The 20277-nt window shown below is 42.0% G+C and overlaps 3 protein-coding genes across 3 annotated transcripts in view; 2 read left to right on the top strand and 1 right to left on the bottom strand.

Annotated features, from left to right (window-relative positions):
- Positions 1-479: 479 nt before the first annotated feature.
- Positions 480-9460, top strand: arhgap11a (Rho GTPase activating protein 11A). The gene is made up of 11 exons (XM_034674674.1): positions 480-1160; positions 2880-2947; positions 3036-3132; positions 3225-3481; positions 3584-3747; positions 3841-3981; positions 4668-4841; positions 4931-5060; positions 6356-6464; positions 7192-7306; positions 7403-9460. The coding sequence occupies exons 1-11, from the start codon at positions 1032-1034 to the stop codon at positions 8860-8862; spliced, it is 2844 nt and encodes a 947-aa protein (XP_034530565.1). The 5' UTR covers positions 480-1031; the 3' UTR covers positions 8863-9460.
- A 138-nt stretch (positions 9461-9598) lies between these two features.
- Positions 9599-12826, top strand: grem1b (gremlin 1b). The gene is made up of 2 exons (XM_034674676.1): positions 9599-11468; positions 11908-12826. Exon 2 carries the CDS (start codon positions 11909-11911, stop codon positions 12455-12457), a length of 549 nt encoding a protein of 182 aa, XP_034530567.1. The 5' UTR covers positions 9599-11468; position 11908; the 3' UTR covers positions 12458-12826.
- A 1136-nt stretch (positions 12827-13962) lies between these two features.
- The window catches only part of LOC117805731 (formin-like), a 46636-nt gene continuing 40321 nt past the window's right edge, over positions 13963-20277 (bottom strand). Inside the window, exons 15-17 of the mRNA XM_034674259.1 lie at positions 18102-18251; positions 15846-15927; positions 13963-15755 (exon numbers count right to left, since the gene is read on the bottom strand). Coding sequence (XP_034530150.1) covers positions 15711-15755; positions 15846-15927; positions 18102-18251 — 277 coding nt within the window. The 3' untranslated portion in view covers positions 13963-15710. The remainder of the gene's footprint in view (positions 15756-15845; positions 15928-18101; positions 18252-20277) is intronic.

Here is a 20277-nt window from a genome sequence, read left to right on the forward strand (position 1 = left end):
CAGAATTCTGACTTTTAATTCAGAATTCTGACTTTAATCTCAGCATTCTGACTTTATTCTCAGAATTCTGACTTTATTCTCATAATAATAATAATAATAATAATAAATTGGACCTTATTTTTTTCTTTTTTCAGTGGCCCTAATCCTCTTCCGTAAATTTCTTTTGAAGCATTGTAAAAAAAAAGAAAAAAAAAAAGGCTGTAAACCGAAATAATCAGTTCTCTGTTTTGATGATAACCATAGGCTGTAAATAAAAAGATGATAACACGTTTGTCATGCAATCTAAATATTTTTTTTTTATTCAAGTGGCTTCTGTGTGCTGTTTCCGTTTCAAGGGTGCAGTTGGTTTCTATTTTGGAGTCAACCGATTGGCAGGAAGCCTTCTTGACAGAAACCGCCCCGCCCAGTTAGGCTGCAGTGGAATTTAAAACACACACACCCCAAGATGCTGTTCGAATCGCTTCCAGCCAATCAGAGCGCAGAGCGTAGGGAGCGCCTCCGTTTGAATGCTCTGCGGAAACAGACTCTCCTCGCAACCGATATGAAGAGTTAACCACAGCACAATGCAGGTAGCTAGCTAACGTTTTAACACGGTGCAATTATTATTATTATCCACCGCTCCAGAAGAGGCGGACGGTAACTTGTAGTCGCTTGTCACCGTCAAGCTGTTTTATACTTTGTGCTTGTTTATGAGCCAACGTGAGTTAGTTAGCTAACTGCATTGAAACTGCAGTCTTTTGGTAGCATACCAATATGTAAGGCTGGCCTGGTCGTCAACACCTCGTCTGGACTTTGTAGTTTTTGTAGCTCTCACTGTTTGGTTAGTAGCATCAGGGCGTTTAGAACTGGGATCTCGTGAGTAGCTAGGACTCACGTGAGGATGAGTTAGCAGTAGTCTGGAGAAAGTGATCAAGTTAGAAAGGATCAGGGAAACAGTGCAGCAGCAGCAGCGGGTGGAGGTTTGATTTGGCCTTGACAGAAGAGACTGGAATACTTTTTTTTAAGAGGTAAAGAAAAAAAGATTGTGTAGAATGAAAGTCATGGAGAAAAATGTGATGCGCCTGCTGGCTGTGCAGCACCTCCGATCAGCGTTTGGGATAAAGACAAAGAACTGGAACAAAAACAAAGCGGCCAGCTGCAAGACAACAGCCAGCTCCTCGGTAAGTTAAAGGAAGAGCTTTTACTTCTCTGCAGCTGTTAACTTCCCTGAAACTATGGATTTAACTGCCTGTGATGGCAGACAACATTACAAGTATCAGCCTGGGACATACTATTGTTTAGTCTGCTGAATGAAATTAGCATATTAGTGAAAGCTTGCCCCCACAGATAAGATCCATTTGTTCACAGGCCCATGTCAGTCACTGCTGATGCTTTGTTTGGCTGCTCTCCTGATTATTCACGCCATAAATTTCTTCACCAGCAATAAAAAGCAAAGTCTAACAGATCACAAAAGGGCAATGTTTTCTCATAAATCTTTATGACAAATTTAAATCTGGTAGGAATTAAGAAATGTCTGCATTTAATTCTTCTAATTTAGAAAGGACACATTTAACCTCAGCCTTAAACTCAACTTTGATTTGATTTGATGACTTTATTTTGAACTTGTAATAGTAAAAATACAAAATAAAAGCATACAAGTAGAAAAGAAGAGAGTTATACAAACATACAAGAAAATAAGAAACAGTTATACAAAAGAAACAAAATCAATATTAGCAAACAGTGAAACAATTCACTTTACATGTGTGAAAAGGAGTAGGAAGAAGTTAAAACTTATCTAATCATACCTTTCTATTCACTATTTTCTGTCCGTACACAAGTGCAATCCCACACGTCAAATCTTCATATATTATCTTCATATTTACACCAACAAACAAAAGTGAACCCCTCTTGATTCTCAGCACTAGTCTTCCTCCTTGTACCTCATGAAAATCATTTCTTTGTACTTCTTCTTGAACTGCATTATGTTCAGACATTGCTGTAGCTCCATATTGAGACTGTTCCAAAGTTTTACTCCACAGACTGAAATACAAAAACTTCTCCATGTGGTCCGAACACTCACCATCTTTAATCTTAACTTCCCTCTTAAGTTATAACCCCCCTCTCTTTCAAAGAACAATCTTTGAATATTTCCTGGAAGGAGATTTTTCCTTGCCTTAAACACAATTTGTGCAGTTTTAAGATCTAAAAGGTCAAATAATTTAAATATTTTTGATTTGAGGAACAATGAATTTGTGTGTTCACGGAAATCAACATTGTGAACTATTCTGATAGCTCTTTTCTGTAGGACTGACAGCGGTTGCAGGGAGCTTTTATAAGTGTTTCCCCAAACCTCAGCACAGTAACTGAGATATGGTAAGATCAGTTAACAGTAGAGAATAAGAAGTGATCTATCATCCAAAATGTGCTTGGCTTTGGCAAGAACTGAAATGCTTCTTGACAGCTTGGATGGCAGAATATCTGAAGATCCTGATTCTTGTTGTGAACTTCAGTCGTAATTGCCTAATAGGAGTCACAAGGCTGTTGCAAACACTCAATGAACTTCTGCATTTGTAAGAGTGCGTTCAGATGTGGTATAAACTATCCTCAGTCTACATAGAGATCCCAAAAGCTGAATTCAAAATGCGTATTTCTTTTAATTATCCTCTCGAGCTCAGAAAGTTTGGCAGCCTGCCATGGATGGAACTGATTGGAATTTGCAGGAATTTGTTTTACCCTTAGTCTTACCCCTACTATTGGGAAAACTTGTTGTGTCATGCCAGAGTTTGAAAAAGGGGAAGCAATTTTGATGGGATCATTCAAATACTGTTAAGATTTTCTGATTTGAGTTAAAGTTTTGCTGAGTCGATGTCTTCCTTCTTCTTTTTGGATTGTTCCTCCAGACAAAGGTCTTCGGGGTGTACCTGGAGAGCTTACCATACTATAATATGGAATGCGGAAGTGTGCCAAGGCAAGTGGACATGCTTATTAACCCTCACTGAAAGTAATCACTGGTCATATCCTTATTTTTTATAAACATTTCCTTTCTTTGTTTTTAGCTTTTTGGTGGATGCCTGCATGAAACTGCTGGCACATGTGGACACAGAAGGCCTGTTCAGAAAATCTGGCTCTGTCATCCGCCTGAAAGCACTCAGGGTGAGTGATGGCTTTAGACTGACCTCACAGTCACGGAGGGACCTTGACCCTGAGAAAGGTCAACACAGTTGTGTTTTTGTTTTTCTGTGCAGGCTAAACTGGACGCAGGAGAGGAGTGTCTGTCCTCAGCTCTTCCCTGTGACGTGGCCGGTCTGGTGAAGCAGTTCTTCAGGGAGCTTCCAGAACCAGTTCTACCCACAGAGCTGCAGGAGGCCTTTCTCAAGGCCCAGCAGCTCCCCACGGAGGAGGAGAGGACCTCTGCCACCATGCTGCTGTCCTGTGTGCTTCCTGACAAGAATCTGAGTGTGCTGCGTTACTTTTTTGACTTCCTCAAAAATGTGTCTCTGAGGTACCAAAATTAAATCCAGTGTCATAACTTCATCACATTTAACATCTTTTTTTTTTTCTCTTGTAGCTTTACCTCTGATACATGTTTTTATTTTCTTTGTAGGAGTGCAGAGAATAAGATGGACAGCAGTAACTTGTCTGTAATCTTGGCTCCTAACCTCCTTCATGCTGGAGACGGCACAGAGAAGATGAACGCTAACACAGAGAAACGACTCAGGCAACAAGCAGCCATCGTACACTGCTTCATAGAGAACGCCAACAGATTTGGTACGACTTGGTACATCCACATACAGTTTGTCTATTCATCAGCATGCAGTTTGTCTTTCTAACACTCAGTATTGTTTTGTATGGGTGTCACAGGTGTGCTACCACAGCATCTCCAAGAGAAAGTTCCAGCCATGATGGGCTGTGAGGCGGGAGCTCTGTCTCCGACTCATGACGGACTGGAGGAGCTGGACTTAAACTCAGGGATGAAGAAGAGACACAGACGCAGCTTTGGAGGTTAGACTACACTTTATTCATGCAGAAGCTGCAGTGTGAAGCTGTAAAACATCTTGAGTTAGACTGATACATTCTGTCCCAAAACTAGTGCAACCACACAAGATACATTAAATGATCATTGGGTGCACAAATTCACAGACAATGGAAACGTCTGTGTTGTGTTGAAGCAGCTGTAGTCAGTAAATCCTGTATAAGTAGTGTGGTTTGTCTCATATTACAGATTTGGTCAATGGTGCTCTGAATAAAATAAAAACTAATAGAACGCCCACAAAGGCCTCCCAGTCAGACAGTCTTGGTATGTACTGCGGTCAGACGAGATGATGTTACCGTCATATAGCATGGTGATTCTAAAATAATCCATCTGCTGTGCATATATGACAAGCTTTCTGGTCTTTACAAAGAATGCAACTTTGTTTTAATTCATTTTTAATCTTCTGCTTTGCTTCAATTGAAATGAAGTCATGAATGCACTCTTTAGAAATAAGAAGTTATTCAGATGATGTCTATTAGTGCCTGGTGTAAAGGAATTTGTTGGCTGTCGTCTTTGCATGAACTCTCTTCCACACATTTCCATCAGCTCTGCTCATTCTTCTGTGCCTTGGCGACCAATCATTTTAAACAAATCTAGTTATAAAACAGCACATTCTGTTCTATATTTGATGTTAATTCTCTTGTGATTTTGCCAGTCTTTTCTTCTGCAACTCCTGTGATTGCAACGCCGACCTCAAAGCGAAAGCTGCCTTTGGAATCGGGTCACTCTTTTGGATTCTCAAACAAGAAACGTAGATCAGTCAAAAAGAATCTTGGCATAGATTTGTTTCCCAATACTTTGTTCAGCGGGACGTCCACTCCTGGATCAGGTATCAATGATTTGATCTATATGGGCTTTTACTCTTCTGCTCTCTCTTTAGCTTGTGGTTGATGATGATTCTTTTGTTATGTGCTGTAGCTTACAGTGCCTCTGGGGTCTTGGACACTTCCCACAATGTCCTGTCACCAGCGGGGAGGTCCAGAAGGCAGTCAGCTACCTCTGTGAGGAGGAAGAGCCGACGACTTAGCAACAGACATGCTGTAAACAGGTACGCCCTTTCTTTTGTCATCCATATAAGGTGCTATTCAACCACAGGAACTTTCTCCAGGAACTGGGGACCTTTTGAGGAACTGTGCGTTTCGACAACAGGAATCGGGGTCTAAATTTGTCGTTGCGTTCACAACAGCTTTTGTGACTCAGAAAGATGCATCCTTGTTTAGCTTTTATTTAAAATGTCAAAATATCCTCGATTAGTATTTAATGATTATCCAGAGACGTTTGTGAGGGATGGATCGATTGCAAGTCTCAGATTAACAGGGTTGCTTTTTTTAACCGAAACACCGGTCTCTGCCATGGCTTTTAAAATTCCTATAAGTTGAGCTTTTCGGTGTTTTTAGACATTTTTCGACCGCAGGAACTTTACCCCTGGAACTAGGGACTTTACCCCTAAACTATGTGTGTTTCGACCGGAAGAACCAGGGTCTACAATTGGTTCAGGGGTAGATAATCTCCCCCCTGAAAAGCCCCTGCTTGGGGGGGTAGTACTTTTCGAAGGTCCTGGGACTTTTGGTTGAACGTTATGGTGTTTGTGTTGTTGAAACACAGAGGGAGTTCCTGGGAATGCAAGATTTCAGATTTTAAGATTTCAAAATATTATTTAATATGCATTTTTTTCTCCATACATCACTGGCCTAATTTGCACAATCTACCTGGGACTGCAGCCCGCGGTCAAAACGCAGATAACAATGGGGGCACAGGAACCTTTAGTTCCAGGGAAAGTATTTCTGGGGGCTAAAAGACCCCAGAACTCTTGGTCGAAATGCACCTTTTGAAAACGCTTTGCTACTTGTGCTTATCTCATCCCAAGTGTTAATTCAATGAATCCATTTACAAACCATAAAGCATGATCAAAAACAGCACAAGCTGAATCTCCTCCATGCTAACAGGCTGTAGTGTCACACGTCACAATGCCAGCCAGTCTGTCGCCCTATGTTTATCATATATCTTTAATTATTGGCCTTTGTCTTTTTCTTTCTGCCATCTACTGGTCTGACTATGTAGTGCAATTACTTTCATTTTTTCTCTAAACGCAGACAACAGACCACAGGAACCATTTAGTTCTTGAAAGAGTAGTCCCTAACTAAAAGTTCCTGGGACTTCTTGTCAAAAAGCACCTTTTATGCTTGAAAGTTAGTGTGTTTTTGTAAATACATTGTGCAGCATGACCATGAATTAACACAATGCTATATCAATCAGGGATATATAACAGTTTGTAAAACACTAGCTTCAGGTTTATCCTACACTGATACATTTTTTCATGTATGTATGTGTTTTTCTTTTCAGAGTGGAATCTGGTCGAACTGGCTGCTTTTCTCCGAAAGTGGACAAAAAAGAAGCCCCACTTAAATCTTTGCGCATGCGCTTTAGCCTGGGGAAGAGCAACAAAGAGGCTGTAAGTGTGGTTGTCAGATAAGACTTCACATTCCACTCACCTCAGTCACAGAAACAATGAAAACATGCTGTTTATAAGATGCTTCAGACATGTGTTATAATGATCTGTATAAAAACTCTAGCAACACGTTTGCACATGGGCTGTTTTGGTTGCTGCACAGTGGCACTTTTTTATTGTGTAACACTTTAAATTTATTTTCTTTCTAACATATTTAGATGAACGCTTGCACAGTTTAAAAATGAGTCTGAACTGTTAATCAGCTCCTTTACATTTGTTATGTCACAAAAAAGAAATGGTGTTCATGTTTGGTACAAAGTCATAAGGTATTCCCTGTGCAGAGATTTAAGTGGTTTACTATGTTAAACACTCAGGTGACTGAATGTTATTATATACTTAACACTATATACATAAATGTGTTGTAACCTATTTGAGGTAGATCTGGTGAGCTCTTAAAGGGTTAAGGTGCATGACTTTCTAATGCTCTATATGTGCAATCTTGAGTGAATAAAAAGTTGTTGATCAACAAATACGTATACGTTGTTTCTTCTGAGTGATTTTTATCATCCTCTGAAGAACTAACCACAGCAGTCATGAAGTTAACACATTAATGATGCATTCTGGGAAACATCTTTGGGGTCCCTTTTTAACCAAATAATATCTAAAAGCTTAATCCTCCTCTAAGCTTTTATTTTCATCTGTCATTTCTCATTCCATGTTGGTGATAAAGGGGTCTGAGTCCATTGGTTGGCGACTTGCCACACAGGAGAGCACCACCAGTTTCTGTTTCACAGAAGAGACAGTGTTCAGTCCCTCGGTTCTGACGAGGAAAGCTGAACCTATAAGTAAGTACAGAGCGAGAATATAAAAGTTCCCTTTAAGTTTTTGTGATGCAAACAGACTTTTAAGTTGTAATGCTTGTTAACATTCTCACTTTACAGGTTCAAAGTACATCAGCAAGTCTGAAGACAACCTCCTCACTCCCCAGTGTGACTCAGGAGCCCATGGGACCTCATGGAGCGGGGAGACCCCTGCAGCTGGAGGATCTTTCACCGATACGCCGATGAACATGTGCCTGAAGAGCGCCTACAAGTCTGAGCCAGCCATCGTTGTATCCAAGCCTCCTCTGGTGGCCAGCCTTCCCATGAAGCTTTGCTGTGCTTCCAGCGCTGAGAGCCTGGAGTGTGAAAGCTCCATTATTGAAACTCAGAGCAGAACTGAGCCCACTCTGCTGAAAATAAAGAAGGCCTCCACAGAGTCCTGCAGTCAGGCTGTCGTACAGGAGCCCTGCCACTCCGAGGTAATATGCGCAACACAACGGCAAAACAGCATCGTAGTTCCTCTACCAGAGACTCCAGCAGTCAGGTGTCGGTCTGTGGATGCAGAGGCTTTGTGTTTCCGCGCTCAGCAGAGCTGCTTGGCTAGCGATCAGAACATTACCTTTGGTCAGATTGAAATAGCCGCTTTATCTCCTTTGCATATTGACAGCGTCATTTTTGAGTCTGGTGCTTTCAGTCCAGAAGAAAAGGCTCATAAGGATTCTGTCTTTGCTGCTCCAATCAGCAGCAACAACAGCTCATTGGCTGGAGAAAGTGAGAGAGAGGTGGAGCAGATTAACTGCAGCAGGCTGATCGATGCTCTAGACATCCACAGTCCTGCTCTCTTCAAGCTGGGCGTCTGTTCAGGGCTGCAGTCCACTCCGTACAAGCTCGGTCTTGAGTTTGGAGAAGAGTTTGGTACGCCTTCTAAAACTGGTACTATGATCAGTTGCAGTGCGGTACATGAAGAAAGTGAAACTTCACATGAGGTCGGTACAGAAGTCCAAACCCAGCAGCCCCTCTCACCCCGCAGCCTGGAGACCGAAAAGCGCCGTGTTGTAGACCACATTCAACACTTCAACAAGCTCACCCTCCAGTCTCCCAGAGGACCCAAAGCCAAACTCATCAGATCACCGCTGAAATTTCAGCGCACACCAGTGCGTCAGACTGTGCGCAGGATGAACTCTTTCCTAGGCGAGAGAAGGAGATCGATGAGAAACGCAGACCTCACTATGAGCCAGGGCGTTCAGGTGGTGAAGGCAGTGAGTATGGAGAGTGGCCTCTCCCCTCACCTTCAGCTGAAGCCCCTGCAGGCAGAGTCGGCCAGAAAGATACCGCCTCCTGTCCCACCCAAAAAGCCCAGCACCCTAGCACGTAAAGCTAAAGTGTGCGCTCTGGGTGATGTGACCAACAAGATCCAAAAGAAGACCAAAGCGGACTCTTCTGACGCTGATCCTGCAGCAGCTCAGAAGCCTCTGGTGCAGCAGGTAGCAGAGAGGGACATGAACCATTACAGAGGCTCACCCAGAAACCCTCTGAACCAAGTACGCCTGCTGTCTGCCACCAAGCCTGTAGATCTATAGATCAGAATCTCCTCGCTATGCAGCTCTGTCTGCTGGACTACATGACTTTCAACATTCCCTCTTATATCACCCACATTTTCAGGGGTCTTAATTTATTTGTAGCTCTGCTAGAAGCTGTTTGTGTTGCATTCAGGCCTTAATGGGAGATGTTCACATGCCTTATGTTTATTGTACGCCAGTAAAGCAAGTTTACAAGTTAAAAGTCAACACATCAGCCTAAAAGATAATGTCAGCTTGTTTTAAACTATAGTGTGCAGACCACAAAATCTGAAATGTGATGACGGTATGACTGGAAATGCTTAGATTTAGTCGTTTATTTATGCTTTTTATATCTAATCCTTTGTAGTTTTTTAAAGAGAAAAAAACTGTTTACCGACACTGAAGCTGTTTTTATTTCAGAATATTTTATACTGTTTGTCATGAAGAGAAAATAAGAAAAAAATGCACCTTTTGTTGGATTTCATGAAAAAAAAAAAGCAAAGCCAAGCAGTATGATCACATTATCAATCTATTTCAGTCACACAATTTAATTAAATAAAACAGTTCAATTGCTTTGACATGTGACCTGCTTCAGACCAATAAAATCAGCAGCATAATACTTCTGTCTCTTCAGTTGATTTCTTCACCTCAGGATAAAAAGTAATACTTGTTGGAGCCACATGGAGGAGCCCTACAATCACTGCTTTAATAACCACATCAGACTGACATGCTCACTGAGACATGCTTCAGTTGAAATAGGGCTCAGGACTTTATTGTGCCAAAAAACTTGGAATGACTCTTCTGTTGCAACTTAATTCAAATCAAATGCGCCAAACATTTTGTTACAATAGATCGTTGAGAAAATCAACTCTGCAAATTCCTTTACAATAAAAACATCTTTCTCTCCTCTCAGCATATCTCAACCCACCAGGGGAACATCATATTTTTTTGTAATGTAAGGATCTTCCTCGGCGTACTCAGTCCGCTTTCTTAAAATTGATGTTGACACGAAAGAAGTGTTTTTCTTCTCTGTAAAGAATCCTCAGAGTAGACAGGAGAGGGTGGGGGTCAGAATCATTCCCTGAGATTTATTCTCTGGCCCGTTGGGAGGCTCTCCGGTTTTTCATGTGAAACAGGGAGATCAGACTTGGACAAAATGTTAAAATACTCAGTTACTTTAGCAGATCATTGTTATCACTGCAAGGGTGGTAGCGGGTTGATTTTCCACTTTTCAGACGCTGCGTAATGACGCAGAAGTATACAAAGTGCTGAATCGAGGCCATGTGCTCAGCAGATTAATTCATTTTACGGTGCCAAACAATCAAACGCTCACCTTTCCGAAAAAAAGAAGACGTATTTCGACATATGTAGAGATGGAAACGGAAATTTCCTGAATATTAGTCTACTTATGAAGGCAGGGGCACGTTCATGCTTGTGAATTCAGACATCAGTGATGCAGGGCTGGAGTATTTTCCAGATTATCATTATAAGAAAATTCCGCTTCTTTAATACAGAAGTCATTTAGCTGGCAGTTGGTAATTCAAAATTTCGGCAAAACTTAAGTAATTTCAAATGCGTTTAATGTTATTCTATAAGATATAAACCTTTTCGTTGGAGTTGCCAGGTTATTAAAAATCCTTCCTTTCACTGTGACGCGTCATTCTCTCATTTTGGCATTTGACTTAGCTCGTGAAGTAGAAACTGCAATGAACCTTTACGGAGTAACTGGCCCCAAAACAATAAATAAACAACATTTAAACATTTTCACATAAAGTTAAGGCCTGTTATCAACTAATTTGTATCTGCGTGTTATCGAAAGCCAGGCAATCTGGTCTCCAAAAAGTTTCTTTTAGTAAAGGGTTAAACTGATTTGTTTACCAAAAACCAAGTTAGAAAAAAATGCAAATAACTTTGCTGCTATTCATAAACAGGTGACTCACAACAGCAGGGACATGCATCTATTGTTTGATTTCTCACAGAGTAAATGAAGACTTTCACTTCACTGCCCCTTTTGGGCATGCGTAAATAAAGGCGCATTGAGAAGTGATTAACTAAAGAGCTATGGCTATTTGAAAAAGCAACTGCATTCCCTAATTTTCTCTTTTGAAGTGAACCTTTTTTATTTTGCAAACTAGGCTACATATTTCAGTTACCTCGATCAAACTTTTCACTGGTGTCCTATAATGCCCAGTGTGCTAACTATTCTTAATTCCTCTTTATTCTGTGGATCAAACATATCAATGTTTTACTTTTTCCATGTGCGCAGAAACTCCAGGCCCAACCCCTCCTCCCCTCCACTTCTCGCTTGTCTGTGTTCTTGAAGTGGGTTCAGGAAAGTGTTGAGGGGGCGGATAGTTTTGATTTTCTCCACATCTCGCTTAGCCAATAATGTAGAGGGAACTGTTGTGCACATCTCAGCTGGCAGACATTTAAAAGGGAGACAGTCCGGCGCTGTCGCAATTTGTATTAAACCCCCTGGCCCCTGTCTATGGAGCGGTTAGTCTCCCACCCATCAGCAGTCCCACCAGCGTACAGTCGACAGCATTAGGTGCTGATCACGCCGGAGGGTGCCGCAGAGGACTAAGAGAATCACATCATCGCTCTTGTAGCAGAGGAGGCTCGCGCAGGTGAGGGGATTTGGATGCGTAACGTTATCCGTCAACTCAATTTCAGACATATCCGCGTCATTGTGTATAGAAATAAGGAAACTTAATGCTTTTTATCTACTGGTTTCAGCTTTGATACATGAGTTGTTCATTAAAGATATACAGAAATGGATGCTTTATTTTAGGCTTAAAATATGGTATTCTCTTGCGTAATGGATACAATGGAATCCCATCAAGTTTATTTGGGAAAATCCTCTTATATGAAGCACTCATATTCGATTAGGTAATCCAAATATAAAGTTATGTAGTTTTTGCTCTTTAGTCTTGTTTTGCACGCGTGCTCTAAAAAGCCAGCTATTTCTGTGCGTTTTTACGCAGCGTAAAAGCTTTGACAGCTGTGCGCAAAACGGTCCAAGTTGAAACGATATAAATGATGGATTATTTTCTTCCTCTCTCCCAGGATGGCAAGCTCGACGCGTATCCTGTGCAGTATGGTTTTCATCATCGGGTTGCTTTCCTCTCCCGTGGATTCCAAAAGAAACCGAGGTTCACAAGGCGCCATCCCTCATCCTGACAAAAACAACCCAAACGAATCGGAGCAGCAACCGCCGCCTCCGCAGGCGGGCTCCGGGTCCCGGCAGAGGCAGGGCCCATCCTCACCGGCCGACGAGGTTCTGGAGTCCAGCCAGGAAGCTCTTCACGTGACGGAGCGCCAGTATTTGAAACGAGACTGGTGCAAGACGCAGCCGCTCAAGCAGACCATCCACGAGGAAGGCTGCGTCAGCCGCACCATCATCAACCGCTTCTGTTACGGACAGTGCAACTCCTTCTACATCCCCCGGCACATCCGCAGGGAGGAGGGAGCCTTCCAGTCATGCTCGTTCTGTAAGCCGAAACGTTTCACCACTATGACTTTTACTCTGAACTGTCCGGATCAGCAGCCTCCCACCAAGAAGAAACGCATCCAGCGCGTCAAACAGTGCCGCTGTATTTCCATAGACCTGGACTAAAGACTCACAGAAACGCAGCGTGTGTTTTCCTGTTTGTCTTATTCTTCATGGACTGGATTTTAGGTAGAATAAAAGAAAAGCTGTCACTCAGCCAAGAGCACGTGCCCGTCTCCATCTAGGAGGAAGCTTCCATTAGCGCATCCCCCACACGGATTCTCCTCTTGCACAATGTGTAAAAAAATATGGACACAACATTGGACAAGATGTTGAATCGCAACGAACATTTTACTATCCACCACTTGAAAAGTTAGAAAATATGCATCACTGCACGGGAACGCTGACTTGGAATGGGCACGTTTTACGCACGGCTTCCTCACCCCACGAGGACTGCATAACCCGGTTTATTTAATAAATCACTGTTCAAAAGTTGTATCTTGGCAGGAGCTCATTCCTGCCTTTTGATGTGTTTTTCTGTGCATATTTCTTAGTTTGAAAGGAGGTTTCCACTGTGTGGAATTACATGGACAAGTGGTGATATTTGTAAATAGAAAATGTGATTTTATTTCCTTTTGACGTTAACCAATTTCTTTGGATTTCGAAGAAAATTAGTGATTTCTGTGACTTTTATAATAGCCTACCTTTTAATTTTGGATGGAAAATGTACAGTGATGATTTTTACAATAACAAGATTAAATAGTTGTTAAATGTACAGCAAAATTTGTAACCGCTTTGATTTCCTTTTGATTAAATTATCCCTTGAATCATTAAATGAGCGATCAGTGGAATATTATCATAATCAGATTACACGTGACTCTTAGCCTGATGTACTGTAAGGTGTTACTATTTGTTTAATGATCACCTGCTGCTCTCACCCGGCATAGAATACATGTACTCTCAAACCCTTGAAGTTTAATAAGCAAATTAAGTTTAATAAATGCAGCTCTAAGAGATCGCAGATTTTTTATTTTGAATCCCATAACTTTTATCCTCATGGGGACATTTTTTAAACCCAATCTTTGCAACTGTTTCGGTGTTTGGATAAAAAATAGGCTGAGCTTGAAGCGCCACAGGTGTCAAGCTACGGTTATTTTTTTATCTTAATGCAGAATTAATATATTCATTCTTCTGTGGTGAACCTAAACGCATCACACAATGCAATGTGACTGAGCGTTTTAACGACTTTCTATGTGCTAACCAAGATTCACCAGGTGTGAACTGGGTGAAAATAAACGGGCCAAACTCTTAAATACATCTTCTTCTTCTTAATATTTACGTTTCTGAAATCTGACCTCTCTTAAACATATCTGAGTAACACATCCTCCTGATAAGGGGGTCAATGTATTTCTTCCTGGAACAAGTTCTAAACGCCTTAAACTGAAGCCTGATTGAATACCTTCACTGTGACTCACACTTTGTTGAAAATCCTGTGAATTATGACTCATCGCATCCTCTTCCATGAGACAGCTTTCTGCCATAAATATCACATCTGCTCGCTGCACCGCTGGGCTTTAAAAGCTGCTTTAATGGAAATGTTGACAGATGAAACTGCAGAGATATTGTTCCAGTTTGTTCGGCATCCAGTAGTTTATTGTTGAAATTTAAAACAATTCCATAAAAGTACAGAGCACCTACATAAGAGCTACTGAGGGGTATATGAACCGACACATGTACAGTAGAGGCTACAGGAGGTTCTTTGTTCATATTCGCTCTTTTTCTTACATTTCCCTCTGACGTAAAACATAGTTTACAGTTATGAAATATCTAGATTTTTATACAAAATAAATGGCACAGGTGAAAGACTTTGGAGGGTAAAAAAGTAATTCAAGGTGCAGGTTTATGGGAACTCTGATACTGGAAGTTTGTCTGAGGTATAACAACTCACATGGCTTCAAGGTGATATGCTTCAATGTTCTCAATACACAAAATAAGACCCTCATCTCTCCAAAATAAATGCAAATATCTCCAGATCTCTTTGTGAATATATATCTTTCACGTGACTCCACTTTCAGGCAACTTCTCGGTCAACCATAACTCTAAAAAAATACAGCCTCAAAGGGAACACAGCTTTTTTGGCTTAAAATAAATCTTTCCCTACATAAATAGATTTTTTTTTAATGTTACAGGAGCATGGTTACACCTTCCATATGCAAAATAAAACTGAGCTCTTCTCAGAAATAAAAAAATCTAAACCTGAAGCAATGCAATTCATAAATGTACATACACATTAAGGAAACCAAACCCTTGCATAGGAAAGAGGTGCCAAAAAAGTGCGAGATGTGAAAAACACAGTTGGCAAACGAGGGGAGTGGGGCTACTAGCGAGCTACAACAAACAGCTTCTGCAAGCGGTAAAGTGCTTAAAAGTGTGCACAACACCAGTGATGTGCAGCACTCTGTAAAGGATTAACACGTTTCTATAATGCATATTTAATATCTGGGACGAGTGAGTGCAGGGCCCAAATCCTGTTGTGTTCTTCTGATGTTTCTTAAGTACGTGTTTTTTGAGTGTTACAGGGCCGAGGGCTCGCTACCAAAGTTCCGCTCCTCTCTTGTCGACACCCAGGAGAGGTCAGTCTGGTGCAGTGCTACACAAAGTGGTACCACATTCTGATTGGTGCACGCACATTTATACACAACGTGTCTTCATCCGTGCTGAAAGGCAAGCAGAGATCATTCATCATAAGCCGCACGGTCCCTGCCGGTTCTATGATATGACAGATTTACAAGACTTTGAATGAGCCGTGGAGGATGAGGAGCTATTCTCTACAGCCAAGGACACTGAGGACTGATTCTTCAACACTTTCAGAGATATCTTCCTTTCTTTCCGTTCATATGAAATCTTAACACTGACTATGTAAGAGCATGATCGTTCTGCTCTGTAACTTCAATAGAAAAAGTGTTTCAGCTTTCGCAGATCTGGATAGAGCCTCGTGGATGTGTCAGCTGGATCCCACTGACCCCTTGAGACCTTTCACAAGCCAGCCACTCAGAGGTCACACCGCTCTGGATGAATGAGATCAACCTTTGGCCTCTCAGACTCTCATCACTGCAGTGGTGTCAGCCATGCATACTCGCTGCAGGCCTGACTTCTGTCTGTGTGGCAAAAGATCCGCAAAAGGCCGGTGGAGAAGGGTGGAGGTTGGTAGGGAGGAGATATGGCAGTGGGAGTAGTTAGAGTCTGGTGAGGTTTGGTTATGAGTCCGTTTGAGGAAAAGGGGGAGGGCGAGAAGTTATTGAGGCAGGTGGTAAATGTAGGAGAGATGAGGCCTTAACACTTCCTAATCTGCAATCTTCTTCTCCTCCTGTCACTTCATTCAGCTCGAAGACGGTGTGGCTTCTTTCTGCCGCAGCCTCTCTTTCTGTGGGCAAGAATCACAAGAAGATTCAGTTTATTGATTCTCATTAGACAAAAGAAAGTGTTTTACTTCTGTGCACTTATAATTCCTTACCAGACTGTTGGCATTGACCTTCTTAGTCTCAACTCTCTTCTCCGCTGTTATCTTCTTGATGTTTTCTTGAGCTTCCTTCAACCTATGGCGAGAGAACAAATCCACATGGCCTTCACATTTGTGTCCCTTTCTCAACTTAAAGTGCACGCTGAACGCTGTGGAGCTAAATCATGCAATCAGTGCTTGTGCAACTCATAAAAACAATGTAAAGTCAGAAGCCTCTCATCACAGCGACCCTCTGAAGTTGTTTGTAAGAGCAAGACACTTAAGTATCTCCCTGGGGCACCTTGTGTCATGGAGCCATGTAGAGTCTTAAACACACACACATGCACATAAGCACACACACAGGCGGACACACTGATCCTCTGAGGAGTTTGCGGTCAGTGAAAGGCCTGTAAGTGAGAGGCAGTAGAGAATGACAGTGGGTTGATGAGATAATGAGGCAGCCTTTAAAAAACACTTGGCTTTTATGGGTGCGCAACACCATTTAAAATAAAGTTAATTGTACGTAAGCACAATCAGCTGGGAGTAATGCAAGGCACAGTTACCTAGTGTACAATGAAGGGAGAACACGTGGATCAGCAGAGGAAGGGTATTAACTTGTTCGACATGTTCAGAGTGTGACGAACCATGAAGGCACTACACCATACTTCAAACTATGATGCTACTTTCTCTAGTGGTTAATGTTCGCTTATGGTGTTGTTGTCATCTCTGCACATTCAGCAATCCTGCGCACCAGTCCAGCATCATTACAGTGTTTACCAGTTCTGACCCTCAGTCCGCTGACTAGTAAAGCCAGGCGGCTGCCAGGAGGGTCTGCGCTCCCTCAGTGGAATTCCCCCCCAACATGACGCCTCAGGTCAGAGGAAACATCATAAATTTAGGCCTTAATCCTTCAGACAGAGGCCTCAACTACTCCTGTTGGCCTTCTCTTTGATGGCCCCCCTCTGTGACTTAATTCCTAACCAGCAACTGCTCATCACCCAAGCACCAATTGGTAGTAGCGTTATGAGCAGTGGCCTTAAGAACTGCAAAGTTAGACTGTTAGGAAACCTTTTTTGAATTGTAGCTAGTTATAAGCTACTAGCAAAGGCCTGTGTCCACTGACTGCGTTTTTTAAACTGGAAATGCCCTTTACCTCAAACCCAGGGGGGTTCTCACCAGCATCTACTCTTGCTAGGTCACAAAAAGTTTCACAACACTTCAGCTCCACTGACAAACATAAACAAGTCTGTTTGAAATGGTATGTTGAGTATGCTTTATATTTACTTCTATTCTAGGAAATGTTACAAATCAAAAGTAATGGAGAGGCATGACTTGAAAATTAAACCCTTGAAAATGAGTCTGAGTGGAGATTGTAAGTATTGTTTCTTCTTGATTTAATTGGTCTTTGAGAGAGAAGTGAGATTTATGAGCGAAGGGTTTTGAACTGTTTTCAACTGAGAGAGCTAACAGAGCATTTATTATTATTATTATATCATTATTATTTCCACTGAAAGCAACCAATCTGCTTTTCAGACAAAAACATTCCCCACATGGTTTATTTTCTAAACAGTATTTCACCATTGTCTTGGTATCGATGATTTTGACATTCATGAGGGAAAAGCTTTTAACAAGTGTTAACCAATGGTGGACACAGACCCTTTTTCTACATTAGATTGAGCTGCACTACATCAACGCCATCTCTCATAGAAATGTAGCAAGCTAAGCTATAGTAACAAGGCTAAAGTAGCTAGCTACATCAAATATGTTTTTATTTCACATTGAACCAGATAAGTTTGGTTGACCATTCCAGTCATTTGATAAGCTGAAGTCTCTATTAAACAATGCAAAGAATACTACAAACTGCAGTCCTGTAGTTAGCTAAGCTGTGGATGAGAGGTTAAACCTGAGTATTTTTCAGAGTTTGGGTGCATCTTCTCGTAGAGGAGCACCACACACATCAAGATAAAGTAGCTAAAGAAAATAAATTCTGAGCTATGAAGCCACAAAAATAGACTGTATTCCCTTTTAAGAGTCAAGCTCCAATACTACTGGATCCTACATATCCCACAATGCAACTCAGGGTTATCAATTTCTTTAGTCAGATGTCTCCTGCCTTTGAAAAATGAACTCCTTGCCCCCATGTCTCACACGTGTAACACAGGCTTTTTTCGTCATCCAAAACGCCTCAGACAGGTTACGTTGTTCTCTTCTCGACATGTAAAATAATCTGTGTAATTCTTAGACAAACACTTTGACCGGATTCTAACTCACCTCTCCTTGGAAATGGTCTTGCTGTGTCGTACCCAGGCATTCTTGAAGTCGTTGCAGAACTCGTACCAAAGCATGAACACGAAACTTGGGTCCACATCTTTCTCTCCAGACTTTGGCCTAACCCCAAAGTAGCTCACCATGTCCTGGAAACTGTAGGTGGAAACAGAGCAGAGGCACAAACAGTGTTGTCTTATGATGCATAAACACCTCTAAATAATCTCAAACATAAACCCAGAGTGTTTCAGTGAACTGTGCTAGATTTACAAGCTAAAGTTATAAACAGAGGGGTCATACAGAACAGGGAAGCTAAGGTGCATATATGCATGAGACACAGAGACAAATTGAGGGTAATACAGTCCAGCACAGGCACAGATAATGATGGATGTAGAGGTAGATGAAGAGGCAAGCATGAGAGCTGGAGGGAGAGTGTCCACCCTGCTGGGCCACAGGGGAGAGCCAGTAGCGGCAGCTCCATTATCACATTGACCTCCACAGCCACAGGGGAAGACTGCCAGAGGAGACAGAACCAGACAAGAACAGGCTGCTGCTCCTCCACACACACAGACCCTAAAACACACACTACTGTTGAACTCGTACATCTCCAGGAACATATTTACTGGCAGACAATCAAAGACGAATAGGATATGATATACGCACATGTGAGCCCAATCAGGCAGATGTGCGTGAACAAAAACATAGAGATCCCTCCATGGATCTTTGTGAATAAAAGCTTCTGGGTTTTTGCTCACAGTACTGACTCTAACAGTGTCGTAAGCCAGCTCTTCTCCCTGAAGCCTGCACCCAGCCGACTCTTTCAGATTCCCTCAACCTAAACATGAAAGACATTTTCAAGCCCTGCCTGTCAGTGAGTTGATAAAGCGTGCTATGACTCAAGAGATGCTCCTTGTCCCATTGACACATAGATCGGCTCTGACCTCCAGATGCTAGGTGGCTTTTGGCGACGCTAATCCAAGACATGTTCATACGGAGTGAAACAGTGCAATGTGCTGCCCAGACGGCGTTGCTGAAAGCTGAAAACAAAGAGGGCTCCTGCGTGAGCCTGCTTCACATTTCCCAGTGATGCGTCATTTCGCTGTAGATCATTCTGTACGCTACAAAAGAAATCACAGGCTCTTGGATGTTTAGACTGACCAAACAGACCTTTGCCGCAGCTGGCCTGGTCTGGCATGATGAACAGGGTCTCCTCTCTATCAGCTCCTCTCCTGACCCTGGGTCATCATGTCAAAGAATGCACAAATCAAGCATCAGTGCTTTGCCTTTTACCCGCCTGAGCACATGCAACAAGCAGATACACAAAGATTTACTCAAAACAGATGCAGGCACACTCGCACATGTGAGTGTACCTACAAAACATAAACACAATCAAGCAGACCTTTGTTCATTCACAGGCGCAGAAGAATTCCACTTGTGCACACATGCAAACAAACACACACTTCTGTAATCCACGTTATGATGCCATTGCCGTGAGATAGTTTACTGCAGCACCCACAGCAGGCATTCCTCACTGACAGCTATATAAAAAAATAAGCCATTACAAAACCAGCCATGAGAATCAGAGAAATATTTGGACAGACAATCCTGCATTCTTTTGTTTTCCCAGTCAAAAGATTACACAAGTTAACGCTGTGTTGTTGGCTGATTCAGCAGAGGCACTAAGTCCTCACACAATACCCGGGCAGAAGAATAAACTGACTGGCATCTCTGAAACCATAAACGGCACAGTGATGGTGGAGGCCAAATGAAATTGAGCATGATGTGGGAGAAGCAAAGTTAATGAGACGGAACTGAGGACAGAACCAGAAAACCTTGCTGGAACCCAAACATGCAGCAGACAAATTAAGACTGCATGTTGAAGAAAAGGCATCAGCATCAACAATGCAAAAATACCTCTCGCTCAAAAAGTTCCAAATAAGTTAGGGTGATAGAGAGGCATTTGTTGCGAGTATGTTGCACAGTGCTTTATGATGGTTAAACTGAGCGATGGTTCAGTTTTAATGCTTATCGCAGTCTATTTTCCAAATATAAAAACAAAGACATTGACCTAAATTAATTTAGCATAAATTGGACGGATACATTTGATATGTGTCAATACAGGAACAAGGCTTGGAGTCTACAGCCAGCTCTCCGTGAGCAAATTCCTCAAAGCACTGGGCAA

The sequence above is a fragment of the Notolabrus celidotus genome, chromosome 22 (genome assembly GCF_009762535.1).
Source record: "Notolabrus celidotus isolate fNotCel1 chromosome 22, fNotCel1.pri, whole genome shotgun sequence".
NCBI classification, from domain to species: Eukaryota; Metazoa; Chordata; class Actinopteri; order Labriformes; family Labridae; genus Notolabrus; species Notolabrus celidotus.